General features: G+C 46.6%; 1 protein-coding gene across 4 annotated transcripts in view; it reads right to left on the bottom strand.

The window, feature by feature from the left end:
- Positions 1–2,404: 2,404 nt before the first annotated feature.
- The window catches only part of CEPT1 (choline/ethanolamine phosphotransferase 1), a 22,931-nt gene continuing 4,622 nt past the window's right edge, over positions 2,405–20,713 (bottom strand). For 3 of the 4 annotated variants that reach the window (XM_042887078.1, XM_042887079.1, XM_042887077.1), the window contains exons 3-9: positions 20,437–20,584; positions 19,425–19,566; positions 14,662–14,746; positions 5,684–5,815; positions 4,716–4,874; positions 3,923–4,048; positions 2,405–3,204 (exon numbers count right to left, since the gene is read on the bottom strand). In XM_042887078.1, coding sequence (XP_042743012.1) covers positions 3,085–3,204; positions 3,923–4,048; positions 4,716–4,874; positions 5,684–5,815; positions 14,662–14,746; positions 19,425–19,566; positions 20,437–20,584 — 912 coding nt within the window. In that variant the 3' untranslated portion in view covers positions 2,405–3,084. Of the gene's footprint in view, positions 3,205–3,922; positions 4,049–4,715; positions 4,875–5,683; positions 5,816–9,151; positions 9,237–14,661; positions 14,747–19,424; positions 19,567–20,436; positions 20,585–20,713 lie in introns of all 4 variants that reach the window. The other variant, XM_042887076.1, reaches the window with a different exon arrangement.

The following is a 20,713-nucleotide window of genomic DNA, read 5'->3' as shown; positions in this document are numbered from 1 at the left end:
CAGCAAACAGCCCTGTGCCTGTTTAACCTACCAGTCAGCACAGTCACCATTGCTGAGTGCTTTCAGATAAGTGCAGGATAATAACACACAGCTCCTATCAGCATGCTGCTCTGCTGCCTCTGACCTCAGAACACTGCTGTGGCCTTCATCCCTGAGGATTAAACCTCTCCATAACTCCATTCCCAAATGAAATCAGGCACAGAGAGGCACTGGGTGAATGCAGGGTAGGAAGAAAACACAAACATGAAACACAACTGATGCTCAGATGAGCCAGAATCAGAGCCCAAGCTATCTCAACATCCTCTTCCCACTCTAAGCCCTTGCTGAAGGCAGGGAACCCCTCCATCAGTCCTTACAGCATGCAGCAGTCCAGCACCAACTCACATTCTCAGCTTCCCTCGATGGTTTCACAGGAAACCTCATTATGAGCTCTGAAGGATGTGAGGTCCATGCAGTGCTGCAGGAAGCACAGAGGCTGCTGTTGCTGTTGCTTTTCCCTCTACAGCATCTTCTGCATGCAACAGAGTGGAAAAGGAGTGTCACAAGATTGGCGTGAGTGTGTAAATGCTGCTCCTCCTCCACCTCCTACAACAACTTTAGGCCTACAAGCATATCTGGGATAACCTATGATCACAAACAGCAGGGCTGCAGTGCACAGTGCCAAAGTTCATGTGTTCCATCATTTGTTACAGGCATTTATACAATCCCTACGCCCACAGCAGTGCCCTGCACGGCTGGGGTTACAAGCAGTAATGTTCCTTTATGAACAGGATGCTGCCCTCTGCTAACACTGAAACCTGATCTGCACGGACATGGGAAGGGATCCCTGAAGTTGCTCCAGCTTTTGGTTGACAAAAAGCTCAGGACAAGGTATCACAGTGCATTTCCCCATTGCAACAGGCATTGGACTCCCTCCTAGCAGCTTGTTTGGACCTGGACAGCCCCTTAAAGACTTCAGTTCTTCACCACATCAGTGATAAGTTACTCAAAGCAGCTTAATCTCAAAACCCTAAAAACCAAGAGAACAACTCCCTGTTTGCCCCACTGCTTCAGCAGGGACTTCCCAAGGTCCTGAGTTCTGCACCCACCCCCATCTGATGGAAGGAATCCCATAGTGGGAAGACTCAGCAGCTTCCAGCACTGCCAGTCCTGCAGGCTCTTCTCCACCACCTGAAGAGCAGCAGTGAGAGGCTGGGCTTCCCCTGACAGAACCTTCATCCAGATGAATGCAGTTTAGATAGACTAAGCATGAATGCTATCTACATCTCAGTTACCTGGAACTGGGGCAGCTGCTGCCCTGAAGGCTGTGTGACCAAACTCCACCATGCTTGCTGGGTGAGCAGCACCACGCAAGGAAGGATGCAAGCCTCTTCCTACCAAGGCAAAGCCAACACTGCACTTTCTGCAGCTGGACGTGCTGCCATGGAGAAGTCAGCATCTCACTCCAATGCCTGCAATGCCCCAAGCAGGAGCCAGCCCCACTTCTTCCCTCCTTAAGGGAAACATCTGACTGAACCAGAGCTCTTCTCCCTCTGCGTTCTCTCTCAAGCATCCCGTGTTTCCAAGTTGCCATTGGGGAGACTTCACCTCTGTCCACAATAAACTGATGCCGGGTCTCTCCCAGGAGATGGAAGAAGGGTTTTTGGGTGAGGAGAAACTGAATTTTCTCCCCCTTTCCTGTGAGAGTTTTCCACTCACTGGGCTGCCACAGGAAATACACATTTCCACTTCCCACAGCCAAGCAGGGCTTTGGTTCAGCATTCTATTGTCACTGCCTTTTAATGCGCCACATCCACTCCTTTCAGAAAAGAAAGTTCTCAAGCACTGCTGTGCTCTGGGTTCCCAGCTCTCCATCACCATCAGCCTGACACCTCACAGGCAGGTCTGGGCTTTCAGCCTCCAGGCTCCCAGCACGTCCCACCAACAGCCCCAGGCAACCAGAGCAGATCCTGCTGTGCACAGCAAACCTGGGCCCTTTGTTCAGGGTCCAAAATTCACCTTAGTGCCACAGCGAGGCACTCACTGCAGCACTTCACTTCTGCCCGTTTCAACCCTTCATTAAATCCAGCAGCCTCCGCACTTGAACTGGTATTAAAAACAGAATAAAGAGCAACTTACCACATTACACAGCACAGAGAAGTCTTGGAGATCCCAGAATGACATCGCTGTGCAGTTACAGCACTAGAAAACTGCTTTTTAAATGGCAGGGTGGCTGCTTCTTAACATTAAGTACTTCAATCCAACAGGACAGAGCAACTCACACATCTGAAGACAACTGCTGCTCTCAGAATCCTTATTTATTAAGAGCAGAAAGGAAATTTTGCTTAAGTTCCATACATAAAAAAAGTAAACAGTAAAATCTTCTTTTTAAAGTTTTTCCCACTGAAGAAAATTGAGAAGTAAGTTGTCTTTTAGATCACGTTTATTTAAAAAAATAAAATTAATTGACAAAGATACCACACTATTTTGCATGCTGGTCATCCCTTCCTCCTGCAGATCCCTGCTCTGTATTCTCCAGCCAAGAAACCACTTCTATCAGCAATGCTGCAGCAAATGAACCGCATCAGCCTGGACTCAAGCCTCAACAGCTGCTTCAGCCACACAAGTTAGTGAGATATCTGCTGTTACCAGCTCAGGTCTTTAGTAAATGAATTTCAAGTGGACACTAAACAAGTATTTCACTAAGAGATGACGAAATATTGAAATTAAAAGCAAGTCGTATTGCAGCTGTAATTATACTACATTAGAAACTTCAGTTGTTGGGGATCCATTCACCATACATAGATTATTCTGTAATCAAAGTTAATTACAAAGAGAGCAGTGCTCTCTGCATGCTTTCCTGGGCTCGGAACCAACAGAGTTGACTACATGTAGAGCTGACTAAGGGTGTGCTTGGAATTCACTCTGTCAGGCAGGAGACTAGTTAAGGAGTGTTACTGATAACAAAGAGTAAGAGTTACACAACACTGATGACCACAGATCTTGTTCTTTTCTGCTTGTTGCCTTAGTCTCCGACACATCTTGCCCTCCTCATGTAGAAAACCAACTCCTTTCCCGTTTTCCTCCATGGTGGCTCCCCGTTTATTAATGGTGATTAGAATGAGTGGAAGAGGACTTGATTCGGAACACATGGATGTGCAGATGGGCAGCAATCTGGTTGCATACACTCACACAGTATCGGAGCAAATCAAAGAGGGAAAAGATCTGCCAAAGGAAGAGTTACACATCAGCTCCACGCCATCGCTGTGACACGACCCGAGTGCTTCAGAAAGAAAATAACCCTTGGGCTCTTCTCAAGAGGAAGATCTCCAACTCTGCAGGAGCAAATGCTGTCTGCAGGCAGTTCCTAAGAATGCTGAACTGCCTTCAGCTTTGTGAAATAGAAAATGCAAACTGCAGAGTCCAAGGAAGGAAGACTCCATTCGCTACACAAATGCTGTGAAATTCCCCTCTCAGCTCCAAACAGCAATAACTGTAAGCCATCAACTTTATTGGGTTAACACTGACAGGTAATGGCTGACTGCTTGAAAAATGTAGATGAGTTTAATGCTAAGACTTTTCCTAATGCGTTCTACCAGTAACTGTGGGCACACTTGTCATCACAAGATGAAAGCAGAGCCATGCTGCTCCTGCACCACAAATGACGCATTCCCTTCCTGATATGGCATCATCACAGACCTTCAAAACACTCAAAGCTCTGAAGATCTGCTGCATTGCTTTACAGCCACATGAACTATGCACCAAGCAAACCCTCCTCACCTCGGTTTGCATAAAGGGCTGCTTAAAAATCAACTCAGTCAAGCAGGTCCCCAGTGCCACCATCCTCAAGGGGAGTCAGCTAGGTTCAACCAATGCCAACAGCATGGAGGAAAAGAGCACTAAATATCAGTTATCACTGCAGACAAGGTGAGCCCATACTTACCAGGGCAATCCAGAGTACAATATACTCATCAATAAAGCTGTTAAAATACTGGTCCAGAAACAACAGAGCCGGGCCTATGAAAGCTGTATCGTGCAGGTGCATTTCACTTTTGGTCATGTGTGCAACCTGCAGTTAAAAACAAAGGAAGTTGAGACATTAACATACTGACAGTGATTCACCCAAAGCCAAAAAAGCTGCAGTTAAAGCCACGTTGCAGTATAATGCATCAGGTGCCTGGTGACAGCAGCAATGCTGGTTTGCCACAGAACTGGGACAGCGTGGGGCAGCACTCGGTTGATCAGCTCCCTGCTACAACCCAGTAAATGATTCTCACTACTATTTCTCTCCAAGTGCTTAACTTCAACTCAAGCTCTTGTCCCAGACTCCCACAGCTCTGTCAGCTTATCTCCTCCCCCAGCAAACATTCCTCTCACACACACACACACACACACACACCAGGAGAGGGATTCAGCCAGCTCTTCTCCAGTCCTTCTCATGGCAGAGATGTGAATGAACAGCTGCAAAGGGGGGAGAGACAGATGGATGGATGGAGAGACAGAACCCAGGGCTGAAAGCTGTACTCTCTGTGTAACCGTGGCATCAGCATGATGTTCACTGCTGCCGTTCCAAGTGGAAGAAAACTCGTGTTCCATCCCCTGCACCTCCAAGCTACTGAAGTGTGTTTATCACTTTGCTACACAGAACAGATGCAAGTCAGCTGATGGAATAACCAGAGAACTTGAAGAGTTACAAGAAGTCTTACTGCAATAACCTGAAACTCTGGTGTACTTACCACGAGTTTGTTTGTTATCTTAGCAGATACAAAACCGAAAGTAAGTATATACAGGCAGGGGTGCTTTTCAAACAGCTGCACAGCAGATTTCTTGTAGATCATGGCAGCGAGTGCAATCACTGACCCAATATGAAGGAAAGGTGAAAGGACGCTGGTTCCCTGCAGTGAGATAAAGTTAAGGCATGAAGTTGACAATGTGCACGTTGTAAAATAATCTCAGCCAGCCAAACGCTCGCGTGGCGTGCAGACGTGTGGTTTTTAAACTAAGAACACATGAAAAGCAAGCGCTGTGCACCAGCAATAACAGGAACAAGATGTGGTGAAACTCCAGCCAGCGCCAGCTGAGCGCGTGGCCAAACCTCTCCTGTGCTGAACAACAAGAGCAAGAACTGCACCGTGCTGGCACTCATCACCCAGGCAGGGGCTGATGCTGACTTGAAGCTGGGAGAGATTTCCCTCTGTGAAGCTTAAAAAGCAATAGAACAGCCTTCTAAGCAGCAAGTCGTTGTTAATCTGGCCTTCTGAAAAGCTCCCTGGGCTTCACAGTCAATACTGCCTGCTGTAGCAGAAGACACCTGTACAGAAATCTATACTTTTTAACTGGTAACGTAATTATTACTCAGAATGAGCAAAGCCATGCTGGTCTGCTTGACCAGTTTCCTTCTGAATGGATTTCTGCACTGGATGCCTGGGAACTTTTTGGAAATAGGTATTTTTATTACCTGTTTGCTTTTGAATTAATCATACAAAACATCAAAGCACCACAGCCTTCTTAAACACAGACATTTAAAACCTTTGACTTGTAAAGCTATTCTTACACAGCCTATCTTAACTTTCCTCCCCAAGTCAAAGAACTGAACGGAAAGCATCACCATCATGCTTCCTTCACGTGATATGAAAACCAAGGCCATGGCTGGAAAGTCACAGCATGCTGGAAAGGAACTAAAATGAGCAAACCCAGTACTCACTGCTATGGTGGATCCATTTTTGCCAACTCCACCTGTGAAGATGACGCCAAAGTAGTTTGTACAGGAAAATATGGTTCCTGCGACGGTACAGAGAGCTGGGAATATTTTCACCTGAATATTCAGTATTGGGATCTTCAGTGGAAAAGAGAAAAGAAGTTAAAGATGCACAAGCACACTGAAGCCAGGTTTAATACTTCTGGTGCACTCAAACAGTCCACTTTCCAATGCTCCATTTGTTGCATTCTTCCCCCCCCTCTCCACTACTCAGACCTCATTTTTAGTGTTATTTGTTTGGTTTTGTTTCTACAAAGCACATCAGAGAAGTGTGCATTCGCCCAGTCCTGCTTCCATTAGGCTTCCCATGAAGTGGGACTCACCTTCAGTTACCTGGAAAGAACTGCCTAAAGCCAACAAGCAGGTAGAAACTGAAACCTCCTGGCTACACCACCCAGTTTGCAAGTGGGAAGATGGAGGCATCTGTCATCTCTTCTGAAATGGGTTGCAAGATGCACAGCTGCAGCCCACCATTGGGCAAAGCAAGCGGCACTGGGGTGATTAAATAAAGGCCTGTAAGAAGCTGGGTGCTGCCTTACAGGCAGGGCAAGGGAAGCAAACAGATCAGACAAGTCATCTCAGAGTCAAGCAAGCCTGGGAGCACAAGCAGGTGGGCTGCTAAGTGGAAAAGCTGAGCGCTGAAAAGCAGTTATTTTCCTCACTTAAAGACAGTGTTTTGAGTGGAACAGGAGAAACTAGAAATGAAGACGGTTCAAATAAACCACAGCAAAGACATCATGGAAGCAGGTTCTGAGACAGAGCTGCACAACATCGCCTTCCAACCCAACCTGTACCACTGAAACCTTCCCAGGCTCTTTGCTGAGCGGCTGCAGCACTCAACCAAAGTAACGCCTGGCCCCAGCAGCAAGGAGCCCAACCACTCACAGAAGCCCAAAACAGGTCAGGTTGTTTCTATTTTTCAGCTGCACACGGTGTAGCTTTTAGCAGATAGGGATCACTAATTTTTCTGCTGTGTTTAACATGTTATTCTGCTTAACAGCTTAATCTCTTGATCTGCTCAGGGCTGAACGTGGCAGTGTTAACTCCTTGCTGGTACACATTCTCTGGAAGACAGCAGAGAAAGAAGGATGGCTAGCAAACAAAAGGCAGGTTGCCACAGAGCAGAGTGCTAATTGCAATCCCTTCCAGGAGGCACAGAACCTGGGAAGGTCTCACCTCTGGTTAAGAAAGGTGGATTTTCTGCCAACAGGAGGAAAGCAAGCGTGCCTCATATGGGAATCAAGGGATTAAAGCTGAAGTGCCCCAAAGAAAAGGGGATTTTGCTGGGGAAAAAAGCATCTCTAGAGTGACTGATTCAAAGAGAAAGGCCACGCAGCACAGAGAGCTGCTCTGAAGCAGGGCACGTCCTGACTAAGCAAGCAAACCAAGGCCTGGCTGGGAAAAGCAAACACGTGGATAAAAACAAGTGGCAACAGGCAAAGAGTGGATTAAAGAACGCTTGCTGGGGAATGAATTCCAGCAAATGGTTCCACAGAAGACAAACCTCAGGCCTGCAGGCTCACTGTGGATCCTTCCAGATGCCATCACAGGTCTGTGAGTGGTAAAAACAGATCTGGGAAGCAGACAGGTGTGGGCAGCAGCCAATGGGACCCACACCATGAAAGAGCCCCGCGCTGACACAGCACCCACAGCTGGCAGAGCAAAGCCCCTGGAAGCAGCAACTGACCAAATACACAACTCTGCATTCAGCAAATCGGGGCTGTTTTGCTTGTCATGTCTTAGCATCAGAAAGTGGAATGTTTGAGCACACGACCACACATTTTATTGCATTTATTTTCCCCTCCCCAAGAAACAAATCCCAAGACCAAGCCACCAACTTTGCTGTCATAGGCAACATTAAATAAGGGTGGTTTCCTTATGTGATACATTTCGCTCTGCAAATAGCAGACAGTGTTTATCTCTGTAAATAGCAGCAATTCCACAAGGAGAAAAAGGAAAACTCCTCATTGCCAGGGGAAGCCTGAAGGCATTTACTCTCTGGGGAGATTCCTCCATAATTCCACTGCTGGACTTCAAAACAGCACTGGGAATTTGTTCCACCCAATGCTGCAACACAGCACTTCTCACAAACTCCATGATTTTGCTGGAAAAAAAACCTCAATAACCCAAACTACACCCTGCCCCAAACCACGCCACAGGTTCTGTGGCAGAACTCGTTATTTTTCTGCTTTCTTCTCAAACAAATGGAGAAAAGGAAACAGAATAAATTGGGAAAACCTAACTGGGAAGCTAAGCAATAGCAGCGTGGATGTTGGTGGCAGTAATTGCTTTGGAGAAGTCTGGCACCAGAAGCATGACCTGCAGCCTCATGGCTTTAGTAGAGCAGAGCTCTATCCCTGCTGATGCTCTTCGTTCACTTTGCAGCACCATGTGTGATTTCTGGGGGTGTTTAGGCTCAAGCCAAAAGCACACGCAGCAAGATGGAGGCAACCAAGGTTAGCTCCTCATGCCAGACATTCTCTCCAACATTAGAGGGTTCCTTTCTTGGGTTTTAGGAAGCAGATTAGGGAGGAAAAAAAAAAAAAGTCAATCAATCAATCAATCAGTGATTTGGGGAGATGCGATTCAGTATTTTTGACCATCTCTTGGTTTTATGGCTGATCAAGATTCCCTTATCCACCTTCAGAAGGATGTTATGAGCACACAATGATCAGTGCCCAGGGAGGAAAACACTCCAGGAAAAGAATCCTTTGGAAGTCACTTCCAGGCATCTGTTTCTGTTTAATCCATACATGTGCAGATTTACATGCACTCAAACGCCCAGTGTGGCTTCACAACTCTGCTCCAATAGAACACACAGCATGGGAGCAACGCTGCCTTCAGCAGCAGCTCAGCTGCCCCCTGAGCAGCAGCCCCATGAAGCCCCCAGGACCCACCTGCACCCAGGTTCAATCTGAATGATCTTTTGTTTTTTAAAGATGGCCAATTTGTTCTGTGCTCTGCTGCCATCACCTAAGCAGGAGCTGAGCACGCTCAGGCCCAGTTATGCACTGATGGCCCCCAGCTGATCTCCAAAGCTCTCCTCCATACCATCAGTCCAATTCAGTACTCTCCTGCTCCTGATCTAGCTTGTGGCACGAAACGCATTCAAGTTTTGGCCAGCTCACTCAAAGGAAGCTGGGCTTCACCGAAGGTGCATGTAAGTATGGGAAATATTTGGTAGCTTCCTACCTGCAAAATATGACAAAATAAAGGGAAATAAAGCTTTTTTTTTTTTTTTTAATTAACTCTGGTAAAAACCAGTGCGCAATTATTGCCATTTCAGTGCTAATAGTGAGGAAACAGGAAGAAGCAAAAGCCTTTCCCTCACAAAGGAAGGCTGCAGGCAGGTGGTTCTTCCAGGTGTCTGAGATTATTAATAAAGGATAAAGATAAGAACATGAACAAAATTACCAGAGATTGCCAAAAAGGTGGTCCTCCAATCACTGCCAGTAAATGCATGATTATTATGAAGATTTGCACTTCAGTCACATCAATTCTGATTAAGCACAAAAAGCCAAAAAGAAAAGCAGAATTACTCAAAGCAATTTCAAGTCAATTATCTGCAAGCTCGGCAGCTGCCCTCTATCATGCACAGTGTAAAGAACTTCAAGATCCTGAGGAACACAGAAGAGGCATCAGCACCTTAAAAAGCAAAATACATTTTAGTTTTACTGTTAAAAGTAAAAGCCGTGCTGCTTTACACCTGTTTAATTTCACAACAAAATCCATTTTGCAATAAAAATCCATTTTTAGCCCTTCATTTTGTTCTAACTGACCGCTGCCAATTGCAGAAGTGTTCAGTTTTAACCCTGCCCATAAAAACAAACAGGTGGTAATATCCGAAAGACGCTTTTAGCCACTGTTACATCTTCTACTGTATTATTTCCCCAATGGATGTTAACTCTGAAAAGCATCACGCTTGAAAACAAGACAAATCCCTGAAGAGGATGCAAACCTCAGGTTGCTCACAGTGCAGCAGCCAGCAGTGAGAGCTGCAGCAGGGCAGGAAGGAAAGGCCTGCAGAAAAGCCCGAGTTTAAGCCTTTGTTCTAAAAACCATAAAACAAAAAGTCTGAGCAAGAAGGGAAAGCAAAGCCGTACGAAGCAGCTCCAGAAATAGGAGTCAAAGATGGAAGCAAAAAGCAAAGAGGACTCTGGTGTGTGATACGGAGCCACGCAACGCCACTCGTACTCAGGTACTGGATCACAAATAATCCTTTGGGCCAACTTCAAACACTTATGGCACACATTTCTCTCATCAGACAGCTCTACCTCACTCCACAGCCCCCAAATGACCACTAAGAACAGCGCTGGGCAGCTGGGAAGGGCTCAGCAATCACCTCGAAGCCTCCTGGGTTCAGAACTCCTCTCCAGCTTGCAGTTTAATTGCAGAACAAATGAGTTTTGACTTCAGTGCTGCAGAAAGGCACTAAGTGGCTCCTTAGGACAGAAGACAAGATTTCAGATCCACCGATGACAAATTAAAAGCTTAAGCCACCAATAAGAATAAAGTGCATCTTAGTGTCAAGGGTGAAAGCGTCAGGGAACACTGAACCTAAAGGGATCCTCTTGGCACCATCACTACAGCCACTGTCAGATGACATTTTAATGCATCGATGCAGCATATGCCTGATGCTGGAATTGCCCAGTGGTGTTTTGGGTTTGTTTTCCAGGCTCCCACTGCCAGATGGCTGCTGCTCAGGAGTCAAAGAATGTAGGAATCTAAATTGGCAACTCCTCGAAGCCAGATCACAACAGGGAACAACCCTGGGAAGCAGAAGCTGGGTAAAATGGAAAGGAGCCACGCTGTTCCTCTACTCATTTAACTAGAGCTGATGCTGTGTCTGCAGTTGTTTTAAACGCAGGCTGCTTCTATGAGCCACATTCATCCCAGCATCTCCAAAGAGCAGCTCCTTGCTGCCCAAACACAGCAGCTCAGCCTGCTTCCTCCACAGTGCCACGGCACCAACCAGATCAGGAAACTGGCTCCAAGTGACCCAAACAAGAGAAGGAAAGGGGAAAAAAAGGTTCCTATCCCAGCTTACAGCATATCAGCTTTCCTTCTGCATACTTTGCAGCCTCATGAGTGATGCAAGCACAGCACAGAGGGCAGCAGAAGGTCTGTGCTGCCTCTCTTAGCAGCAGAGCAACACTGTGCTGAGTTGAACAAGAAGGGAGTGAAAGCATGGCAACAGGCTCTGGCTTCTGAATGCAGGGTAAGCAGACTGCCACCAGCAGACAGAAAAGCTGTCAACAGCCCTTAAAGCATCACAGTAATAAAGAAAATTGGAAGGAGAATGCCTTGCAAGTCAAAAAACTAAAGCAATAACGGCTTTGTCAATAAAGCTACTGAGAAAAGGTAACAGCCTGCTTTGGTGGAAGTTATTTAGGAGCAGGTGGGTACACAGTTCCTGCCTAAATATTCCAGAAATAGAGCTTTTCCTTTGAGACAATTCTTTTGCACACTGAGGTGCCTCTTCCTATAAGGACAGGAACATAAAACACTGCATAAGAGAGGAATATTTTTGCTTGAATGGCAAAGGAGAGGTGGCACCTGCACAAGGAGACAAAGTGGCATTTGGCCATCAGAGCAGAAGCCCTGGGATGTGCAGCCCCCAGTGGATCACAGCAGCACAGCCTGGTGCTGTACAGACCTGCAGGAAACCGTTTCAAAGCAAGAAGGGAATGAGCCAGTTCAAAGCCTGATACTATTTTCTCCTCGTGTTTGTATGTTTAAATGCTATGGTGGACATCCTAAGAAAAACAGACGGGGAGACTTAGCAGCAGAAGTCCTGCAGCTCGAGAGCAGGGGTTCCCTACAGCTTCTTTGCTGAGATATTTTCAGCAATCACTTGGGGCCACACTTCCCCTAACCTGACAGTTTTCTGTCTGCTGCTTCCTGATAAATTGAGTCATGTCAGCATTGCCCAAACAGTCTGTGTCGCTCAGCTGATGCAGGGATGTATGGCACAACACGTAGCTGCTCCCCAGAACCTATGGAGCAAAGATGAAACAGTTCCCTGAGACATGCCCACACTACAATAGAGGGATGTGGAGTTACTGCAAAGTTCCTCAGCAGACACAAAGCAGTTCAGCTCCAAAGATTACCTTGTCAAATAAACCAAGGACTGTTTCATCTTCAGAACAAACAAAGGACCCCAAATTAAGTTTCTTAAAATCACCAGGGACAGCCAGAGAACAAAGAGCAGACTGAAGGCAAAGCTACAAAGAACCCAGACCTGGGTTAACCACCTCAGAATGCCTCAACAGAGCCTTTAATTGCAAAGGCTGGGAAAAAGCACTGCAAGTCACTGATAGCTCACTGTGCTACGAAAGAACAAATAGGAGCTCTGCAAAATAGAGGACGGCAAGCAGGGACCGGGTCGAATGACACCAACAACTGCATGCTCCAGTGAGAGCTGAATGAACATTAACTGAGAATACCTGAGGGCTTTAGAGCACAAAGAGAAGCGTGGAAGCTGAGTTTGAAAGGTGCTTTTCATGCCTTGCTGCCGGTGCTCCTGACCCCGTGTGGCAGCAGCATTCCTGCAGATGCTGGAGGCGCTCACCAAGGCGTCACACGCTGCAATGCACTGCGCCTGCCCTGCCACACCAACCTCAGCTTTACCACCTCTCTTCTCTGCCAGAACAGCAGATTATCAGGAACAAAACTATTTCAACGCTTTCTACAGAAGCGCTGAGTATTTTTCCAGATCTGTTTACCTTCAGCTCCCTCATGGCAGCTCCTGTAAATGCAGTGCGTGCAGCACGAAGCAGCGCTGCCAGCACCTGGTTACAGCTCCTGCTTCTGGGCTGTGAGAAGCAGCAAAGAGAGAGTGAAACATTGCAACAAGTCCCCTGCCACCATCAGTTACTGCAGGATGACAGTGCAGAGCTGTGGGAGGAGGTGTGCAGAGCTGCAGCTCCTCAGTCCTGCACATTTACACTTCACAACACAGCCTGGTAAACTCTATTACTCAACTTGAATCCTAAAGTCTTTGAGGGTTTTTTTTTTTTTAACTCATTAAAAACCTGCTGATCTTTTAAATAACCTCTCCATAAGCTAGAAGTGTAAGCAAACCCCATTAGCAATTTTTAGCATTTTTTTCCCTTCTCTTTAATGCATTAAAAACCTTTTTGCAAGGCACGGCTATGGTGCAGGAACCCACACAGCCCATCTGTGCCCCTCTGGCAGCAGCTCCAGGACAGGGCCACAATTATACCTTCTCATCAAAATTGCCTGCCACCTGAAACAGCTACCAGATGTGAAACAGCACAAATAGCAATTTCCTGTAGCTTATCCATTTCAGAGACAGAACAGCACTGGAATGAAATCTATACCATCGATCTCCAACTGCAAAATAAGCGTGATGCTGTCTGTGTGCCAGGCAAATCACCTGGAAGCAGCAGCAGCATCTTCACTTATTAGTTAAGACTAAAAATACAGATGCCAGAAGGCATCCAAACTCAAGAATTTAAGATGATTAAAGCTGTTCTGGGATTTGGCCTAAAATAAGTGCACATGGGGGGGATTGTCACAGGTAAACACTGCATTCTGCTGCTGGAGGATGAGAAGCAGAACTCACACCCACTGCATACAGCAGTGCCACCAAGCAGCATTTATTTGTGAAGCATGGCAAAGCACCCTTCCTAAGGGGGGGGTTATTGGTAGAGCCTAGACAAATGGCCATTAGTCCCTGCCCAGCTGTGCAAAGGGACAGAACTCTTCCCTCTCCCCTGCACCCATCCTAATCCTCTCACACAGCCCCCACACCAACCGGCTCCTTCTGAAGTTTGAGCCTCCCAGTATTGCAGCAGGGTACAAAAAAACAATACTAATAATCTTAGTTCTTCCTTCCAGTCATTACCTGCTACGCTGCCATTCCCTGAAACTATTTCTGAAAGTGTTTCCAGCCTCCCACAGACTGACAACCAAGTGTTTAAGAAGGAGACCAGCTGAGCCTTCACAGCACTGCTGACCCTGCTGCACACACGTGGCTGCTGACACCACTGGACTGAAAGCAGAGCCCGTGCCCAGCAGCATGCTGAAAGCAGAGACTGAGCTGAAACACTGCATAGAAAATTAAAGACCAAAAAAGAACAGTGTAATACTCATCAGCACAGCTTGAAGTAAGGACCTGCAAGTCTGTGAAATATAGGAGATTTTCATTTTAAGGTCTACAGCAGTTCTGAGAAGGCCAAAGGACCATCATTTATCCGCTAAGAATTCAAGGAAAACTCCTGGCAAATAATCCAGGAGAAACAAGAAACCTCAGAAATCCCACCTCGCATCCTACTGGTGGCATCACAGGGAGGAGGGAGCAGAACACCATGGTATGCAATGCTAGGAAAGCTGAAATAGGAAAGAGAAGTCCTTCCTGAAGGGTGGCAAAGCAGCAGAAAGCACTCTGAGAATCCAGACAGGCAGAAAGCAAAGTCACTTCATGAAAGCACAGTGAAGAGACTGGAAGATGAGGGTGAAGCCGTACAGCTCAAGAGGCATTAACCAGCAGCTCTGTGTAACACACAGCACACAGCTCCCTCAATGAGCTCAATCCTTATCTTTTTTTCCTTCTGGTGAGATGGTATGTAAAGAAATGCCTCTTTACAGCTTCTTAGGCACACTGACAGAGCTGCTCGCACAGCCTGGGACAAAACAAGCAATGCTCACAGCAAACTGTTCCTTTTCAGGGCAGCCTTGCTTTGTTTCCAAGCGAAAACACGATGCTTTCAGAGAAGAACAACGTGGTTAGATTGGATTTTTACTGCTCTTTCGGACTTAGCAAACATTTTCCCCCGCTCTCAAAGCACGTGTGAAATACCCGCAGGAAGATGCACTTCCTATCCCAGTTACTCTGTGCATGACAAAGGTGCTGGGAGGCTCAGTCCATGCCACCACTGCTGGGAGCATTAAGGCTTTACCGTGTAGTTCCAGAACGTGGGCCCCAGGGTTCCCGTGAGGAGCTGCATGACTATGGTACAGAGCACCGACTCTGTAACATCAAATCTACGTGCGAGGGAAAGAAACATTTCAAAGCGTTCATTATTTTTTATACACTTCGGTTTCAGAACCCATCAGAAAGGATTTGCATCGGAGGTGTAAAATAAAACTGCTATGCCATGTTAAGAGAGCGGCCACTGAGAACACAGGGGGTGAGAGGGAGGGCTTTAGCAGCCACACAAAGTGACAGTATGAATGAATTTGAAGCGCTGTCACCCAGGTGGGATTCACACCCAGATGTGACACAATTCCATGTTCTACCCAGCACGAGAGAAAGCCTCATCATTTCTGGATAAGGAAACAATTAAACTCCTTGCTCCAGGTCACAATTAAGAACAGCCCAAGACCTCCCGTCTCCCCATCCCGTTCTCAAGCCCACACAGAATGAAATACTTCAGTGTTAACAGGTTCTTCTTCGGGCAGTGCTTCACAAAGTCCATTCAGAACAGCAACAACTGCCATGCCCCGTGCTCAGGGAGCAGAGCAGCACAGCTCACTATGCTCACTTTTCAGTCCCATGCCCCAATTCCCACCTGACACCCATTTTCTGTTCTCTATCACGGTCAGTGACTAAGGAGATTTAAATTGTTGTTTTAGCAAACATAGGAAGAGAAATTGCACACAACACATGACTTTGGTCTTTCTGAGCAGTTACACTTTCCTTTTCTTCCTACATTACTCAGTATTTGTAATTTACACGTGGCTTTTTCCTAAACATTAGGAAAGCCCAACAAAGAGGCCACCAACCTTGGCATGTGCTTAACCCTGCTCAGATGTTGGCAGCAAGAAGGCTTTTGTGTGCTGGCCACTCTGCTAGGTTCCCTCATCAAGCTGGTAAGAGCCCTGAGCCAATTAATGCACAAGTTGATTAGTCAGACATCAAAATACACACTTGTCAGTGCTAATTTATTGAGCACATTGAGCGTGCAGTTTTTGGATGGCTCTGTTTGATGAAACAACTCATCAGGCTTTACAAGTATCACCCTGAATCAAGTTTCAGCTCAGAAACAGCTGCAGTCCATTCTTGTCCAGAACGGTGAACTGAAAGGATTTCAAAGTTAAGAGATTTCCTGAGAAGTGAACCAACCAACAACAGGAAGCAGACACTGACACTGCCCCGAAATCACGTCAGTCAGCACTGACAGCCCTTCTGCTGTGCACAGCCATGGGGGAAGACCTGTGCCCTCCTCCTCTACATCCAGAATCCCCTGTGACAGCCCCAGGCAGCACAAGGCAGACAAGAGCAGCACTCCTTTCCCATCACAAAATGCAACTGATGAGGCTGGGAAACTCACGGGGCTGTGTTCATTACTTAAAATTCTGCACAGCAGCACCCTGCTCTGAGAAATGATTCTTCCATCTGTCGTACCAAACGTGCAGTGGGATTACTCAGGCTGAGCCACAACCTACAAATCCGACCACGAGACAAAAGTGTGTTTTCCTAAGGGAAGCACTGCAGCAAGAAAAGAATGTTCATCGTCACAGCACAGAAGAAAAAGGCTGTGAGGCACACACTGGAATTCAAATGCTTTGTTTTAAGGGATACTACAGAGTTTAATCTCAGCCAATTGCAATCTACCATTTTCACTTGAGTGTAACAAAATGTGAAACACTTACCAGAGAGGGAGGCTTCATTCTGGCTGGTTTCTGAAATACAGCCCCAGGTATTGCTCTCTCCGTTCTACCTCAGCAGTTGTACAGCAGGAGGGCTCACAAGGAACCAACTGGAACTTCTTGAGCTGTTCCTTCCTCTCAGCATTTACTGATATGCCATCATAAAACATCCTCAGAAACTAATTTCCATTGTCTGTATGCACACACAACTAATTTCTACCGGTGCCAACTTCCCATATTTCAGTTCAGCAGGGTTAGGGTACGCCCAGTGAATAACTCACAGGGGAAATGATGGAAATCATGATGCAGCAACATCCCCATGTCTCTGGGTGGACGCCAGTGATCTCAGCACTACCCACCAGCACTGCTGAGTGTGAAGGACTCCCTTCTGTTCTGTGCCACTGCCTGTGCTGCACCAGCATCTCTGCTGTGGTCTGTGTCCCTTAGAACAGCACCTGAGTGCCAATGCAGAATCCCACACTGCTCCAGCAGTGACTGAGAGCTCCAGCTTCACTTCTAACCACCCTGGATTTGAGACAGCTCCTGCAGAGCCAGGCTGCCTGCACACCGACCTCGCAAGGTTAAATGCAGTACTGAGTCTGCAGAAACAGCTGCTCCTAACATTCGTGAGCAGCTGCAGTACAGAATCCAAGCAGAATGAGTCTGGGTCTAGAACCAGAGCCAGTAACCACAACAGCACAGCTAACAGCAGGCAAATTCCGTTCCGGTTTTGTGCCCCATACCACTGAATGCCCTCAATTTCTGCAGGATGTTCCCAGGACAGCAGACCTGCTTCCACACAGACATGTGGAAGTCCAGGCGGATGTAAGCAGCTTGATTTCTGTGACATAAGAGATGCAGCTTTCCAAACCAGAGATGCCCCAGTTACGGCACAGCTGCACTCACCCAGCACTGAGCACCTTCTGCACTGTGGCACAGCTATCCCACAGCCCAGAGAAAACAGGACAGGAAAACAAAGCAACTATCTGCACAGCTGGAATATCACATTATCCTGCAATTCCAAACCACCCTTCTGCTCCTTCAGCAGGGCAGCACATCCCTGCTGTCCCGTGAGCCCGTTCCCAGTGGAGATGCTCCTGAACAAAGCCTCCACACGACACACCGCACTGCTGCTCCAATGAGTCGCACTGTAACAAACCCGGCTTGGAGAGGGATCCAGCCTCCTCGCAGTGGATGCTTACACAGCACTGACCTCTAGCGACTGAACCAAACTGCTCTGAGAAGAGCATCAGCGGCCGAGTGCGAGTGGAAATGTTCACATTAAATCTAAAGATGGAGACAGAGCACCAGAAGCACGCTGTGTCAACAAGCCTGGAGTGTCCAGGCTGGCTCTGATGTTGATGAGGGGAGAAAGAACCAAAGCAGCTGTGTGTTCAGTAATTCAGTTTTTGGTCTCTACCTGCAATAAATACTCTGTAGCAGTTTAACAGAAGCAATTTAATTTTCTCCTCCTTCAGGGCAAACACGGCTTGCTGATAAAATCCATTTGCAGAGCAGCAAAGTCGATTATAGGCTTCAATGTTCAAATCTGAACTGTGTTTAAGGAGAAAAGTATTAATCTGTCTTTAGCAGCCTGCTGCTGTTTTGAGCCACTCACAGCTTGCCTACTGAACTGATCTCTGTAATCAAATACAGTTTCTACATTGCACCTGAGGACACACAGGCAGGAACAAAACACTGCACGCTAAAACCTCTTCTGCCCATTTCAACAGCTGTCTGCTTCCACTACTCAGGAGCAAGAAGAACGAAGCCCACGTGTGCCTGCAGATCTGCAGAGGCAGATGCAGCACTGACTTGCATTTGGAGAAATGGAAGACTCAGAAAACAGCAATTTCTAACAGAGAATCAGTTCACAGAATAAATAGGCTCAGCTTTTTTGTCACAGAAACAAACGTCAGCTTGTGGCAGCCTGTTAACCTTACGACACCAGGCAAAGAAACAGATGTGTTCACATCACAACGTGGGCTGTTATCTGAATTGCCTCCTCTAGATCAGCTACACACTGATGGATCAAGTTTTCATAACGTCGGGCCATGGAGAACAACAGCATCTGCTGCAGCATGAAGATCCTCAGAGCTAAAGCCAAAGTGGCAGTGAACAGCAGGAGTAACCCACATCTGCTCAGAGCACAGAGACGCCAGGCAGCTTTGACACCTACATCTGCAAAGCCAAGCACATGCCAAGGTTTTTTTGCTCTCCAATTGATAAGAGGAAATCTGCCACTATCAGCATCCCACAGTGCTCACAGGGAGCTACAAACACTCAGTACTGAGAGCTTCAGCACAGTGTGACAGGAAAGAGCCTAAAAACCAGCCCAGGTTATCAGCCAGGTGTCTTGTTTTACTCTGCCCTTAAGAACTGGGACACAGCAGAGGTCCACAGCCACTGCTTTAGCCCTGAGTGGCTACAGGTGAATAACTGACCATAAATAAACAGCACTCGTTGTAGCATTGCTTCAGAATCCCATACAAACTATGGGTGGGTTTCCAGAGGTTTCTAGATGCAAATTCATTCTGCAGCTTAATTATTTGAAATACATTTTAGATTGCAACATCACACGTCCCACACGAAGGCTGACAAATCCCATCACTCAATCAGCCCCTTAGGAACCTCACACACAAGTAAACGCAGCTTCAGCTGCTGGCTTTCAAAACATCACATTTTGTATCATTACTGACAGAACAATAACCCACAGTCAGACGCAGTCACAACATCAATTAAAGCACTGTCTTTAAGAGTCCTGCTGAGAGGTGGTTAAGGCAGATTCCCACCACCTGACAAAGCTTTAACATCTCAGAGGTGAAGCCCCATTTCTCCCCCTTGTTTATATTTAAATCAAATCACAAGCTCCCAGTGTGACAGAGGGCTATTTTACCACTCCTAGGACAAGCTAAACAACATCCAGTGCTCACTGGGGATCCGACAGCTCCCACAAGCTCTAAGCACACAGATACAAATCTAAGCAATTTACTACTGCAATGACAAGAGCTGCAATCACAAGGAGGGATGAGACAGGAAAGCCAAACTTTATTTCCAGCCCAGTACTTACATGCCAAAGCGCAGCGTCCCAGAGACGTACGTCTGCCAGTGCGCGCAGTAAAACATGAATGTCCCAGCAAAACAACAAAAGAACATCCAGTCAGGGTTCGTCCCCAGCTGCACAGCAATACAAGTTCCCAAAACCACAAAGACTGCAGAAGAAAATCAGTCACAGGGTAAAAATATAAAGTGTGTGTAAAGATCCTCAGCGGCAGCAAATCTAACAAAGGACCCAGGCAGGAGAGCGTAAAGGTACTCGTGGGCTTTGTTTTATAGGCATTTATAAGAGAGAGACATCTCCATTAAAAAAAATAAGGGTATTACAATTCCTGTCAGTTAACAGAAGTTCTCAGTGTCAAGGTTTTGTCTCCTCCATTTTTACTGAACTCAGCAGGATTACAGACCAGCAGATCTGAGCCATTTAAGCCTGAGAACAGAATTTCAGGCTTTCCTCGCATAACCGAGGTTTGCTGAACATCTTTCCCCTTAAGCTTCAATATATCACCAAGAAAACCCAAGGTGCATGATGCATCTATGCATTATTTTATTATTATTTTAATGCAAGACTTCAACAGAAGCATTCATCCAAATAAAAAGCATAAGAGCTTCAGAATTTAAATCACTGAGAGCAGTGGATCATCTCCTTCAGCAAGGGTGAACTTCAGGCTGGTTCAGCGAACCCCACCTACTGGGCAGGGAGGTGACCTGACCAACACCACCCAAACTCAGCCTTCCTCTGCCCCAAACATGCCCTGTAATCGTCCTGTACAAATTAGAGCTAAGTTAATACAGCAGAGCACTTCCACTGTCTGTTACAGTCCATTTTCACAGCACTGAGAAAGCATACACAGAACTGCTGGACTTAGTGAGGTGCTTGAGAAGACATTCAGCTGATCAACACTGTCTGTGGAAAGAAAACTAAGCAACCCACAGCTCAGTAAAGGAACTGCTCCTACATTCCAGATTTCATCCTTGAAATACTAACTTAATCTCCATACTTCAATTAAAAAAAGCAACAATACCTGTGGAAAGCGAATCACAGCCATGATCAAAAAGTTCTCCCAGAGGAGTGCTGCTGTTTGTCCTCCTTGCCTGCTTCCCATCTATAGCATCCAGAGACTGGTAGATGAAAAGGCCACAAGCACAGGCAATGTACGCCCAGGGAGGTGCCTAAGGAAGAAATTGTCAGTGAGGGTAAGAGGTGTTTTAAACTGTAAGGATGTAGTTTAACTTCAGACCACCTGAAACTCACTTTATAGCTTTGCATTTTCACACACTCCTTCACCTAGAGGTCTATAA

The sequence above is a fragment of the Lagopus leucura genome, unplaced genomic scaffold (assembly GCF_019238085.1).
Source record: "Lagopus leucura isolate 7727_CA_CO unplaced genomic scaffold, USGS_WTPT01 Super-Scaffold_100073, whole genome shotgun sequence".
Classification (NCBI taxonomy): Eukaryota; Metazoa; Chordata; class Aves; order Galliformes; family Phasianidae; genus Lagopus; species Lagopus leucura.
This window is presented reverse-complemented; position numbering and strand designations above follow the sequence as displayed.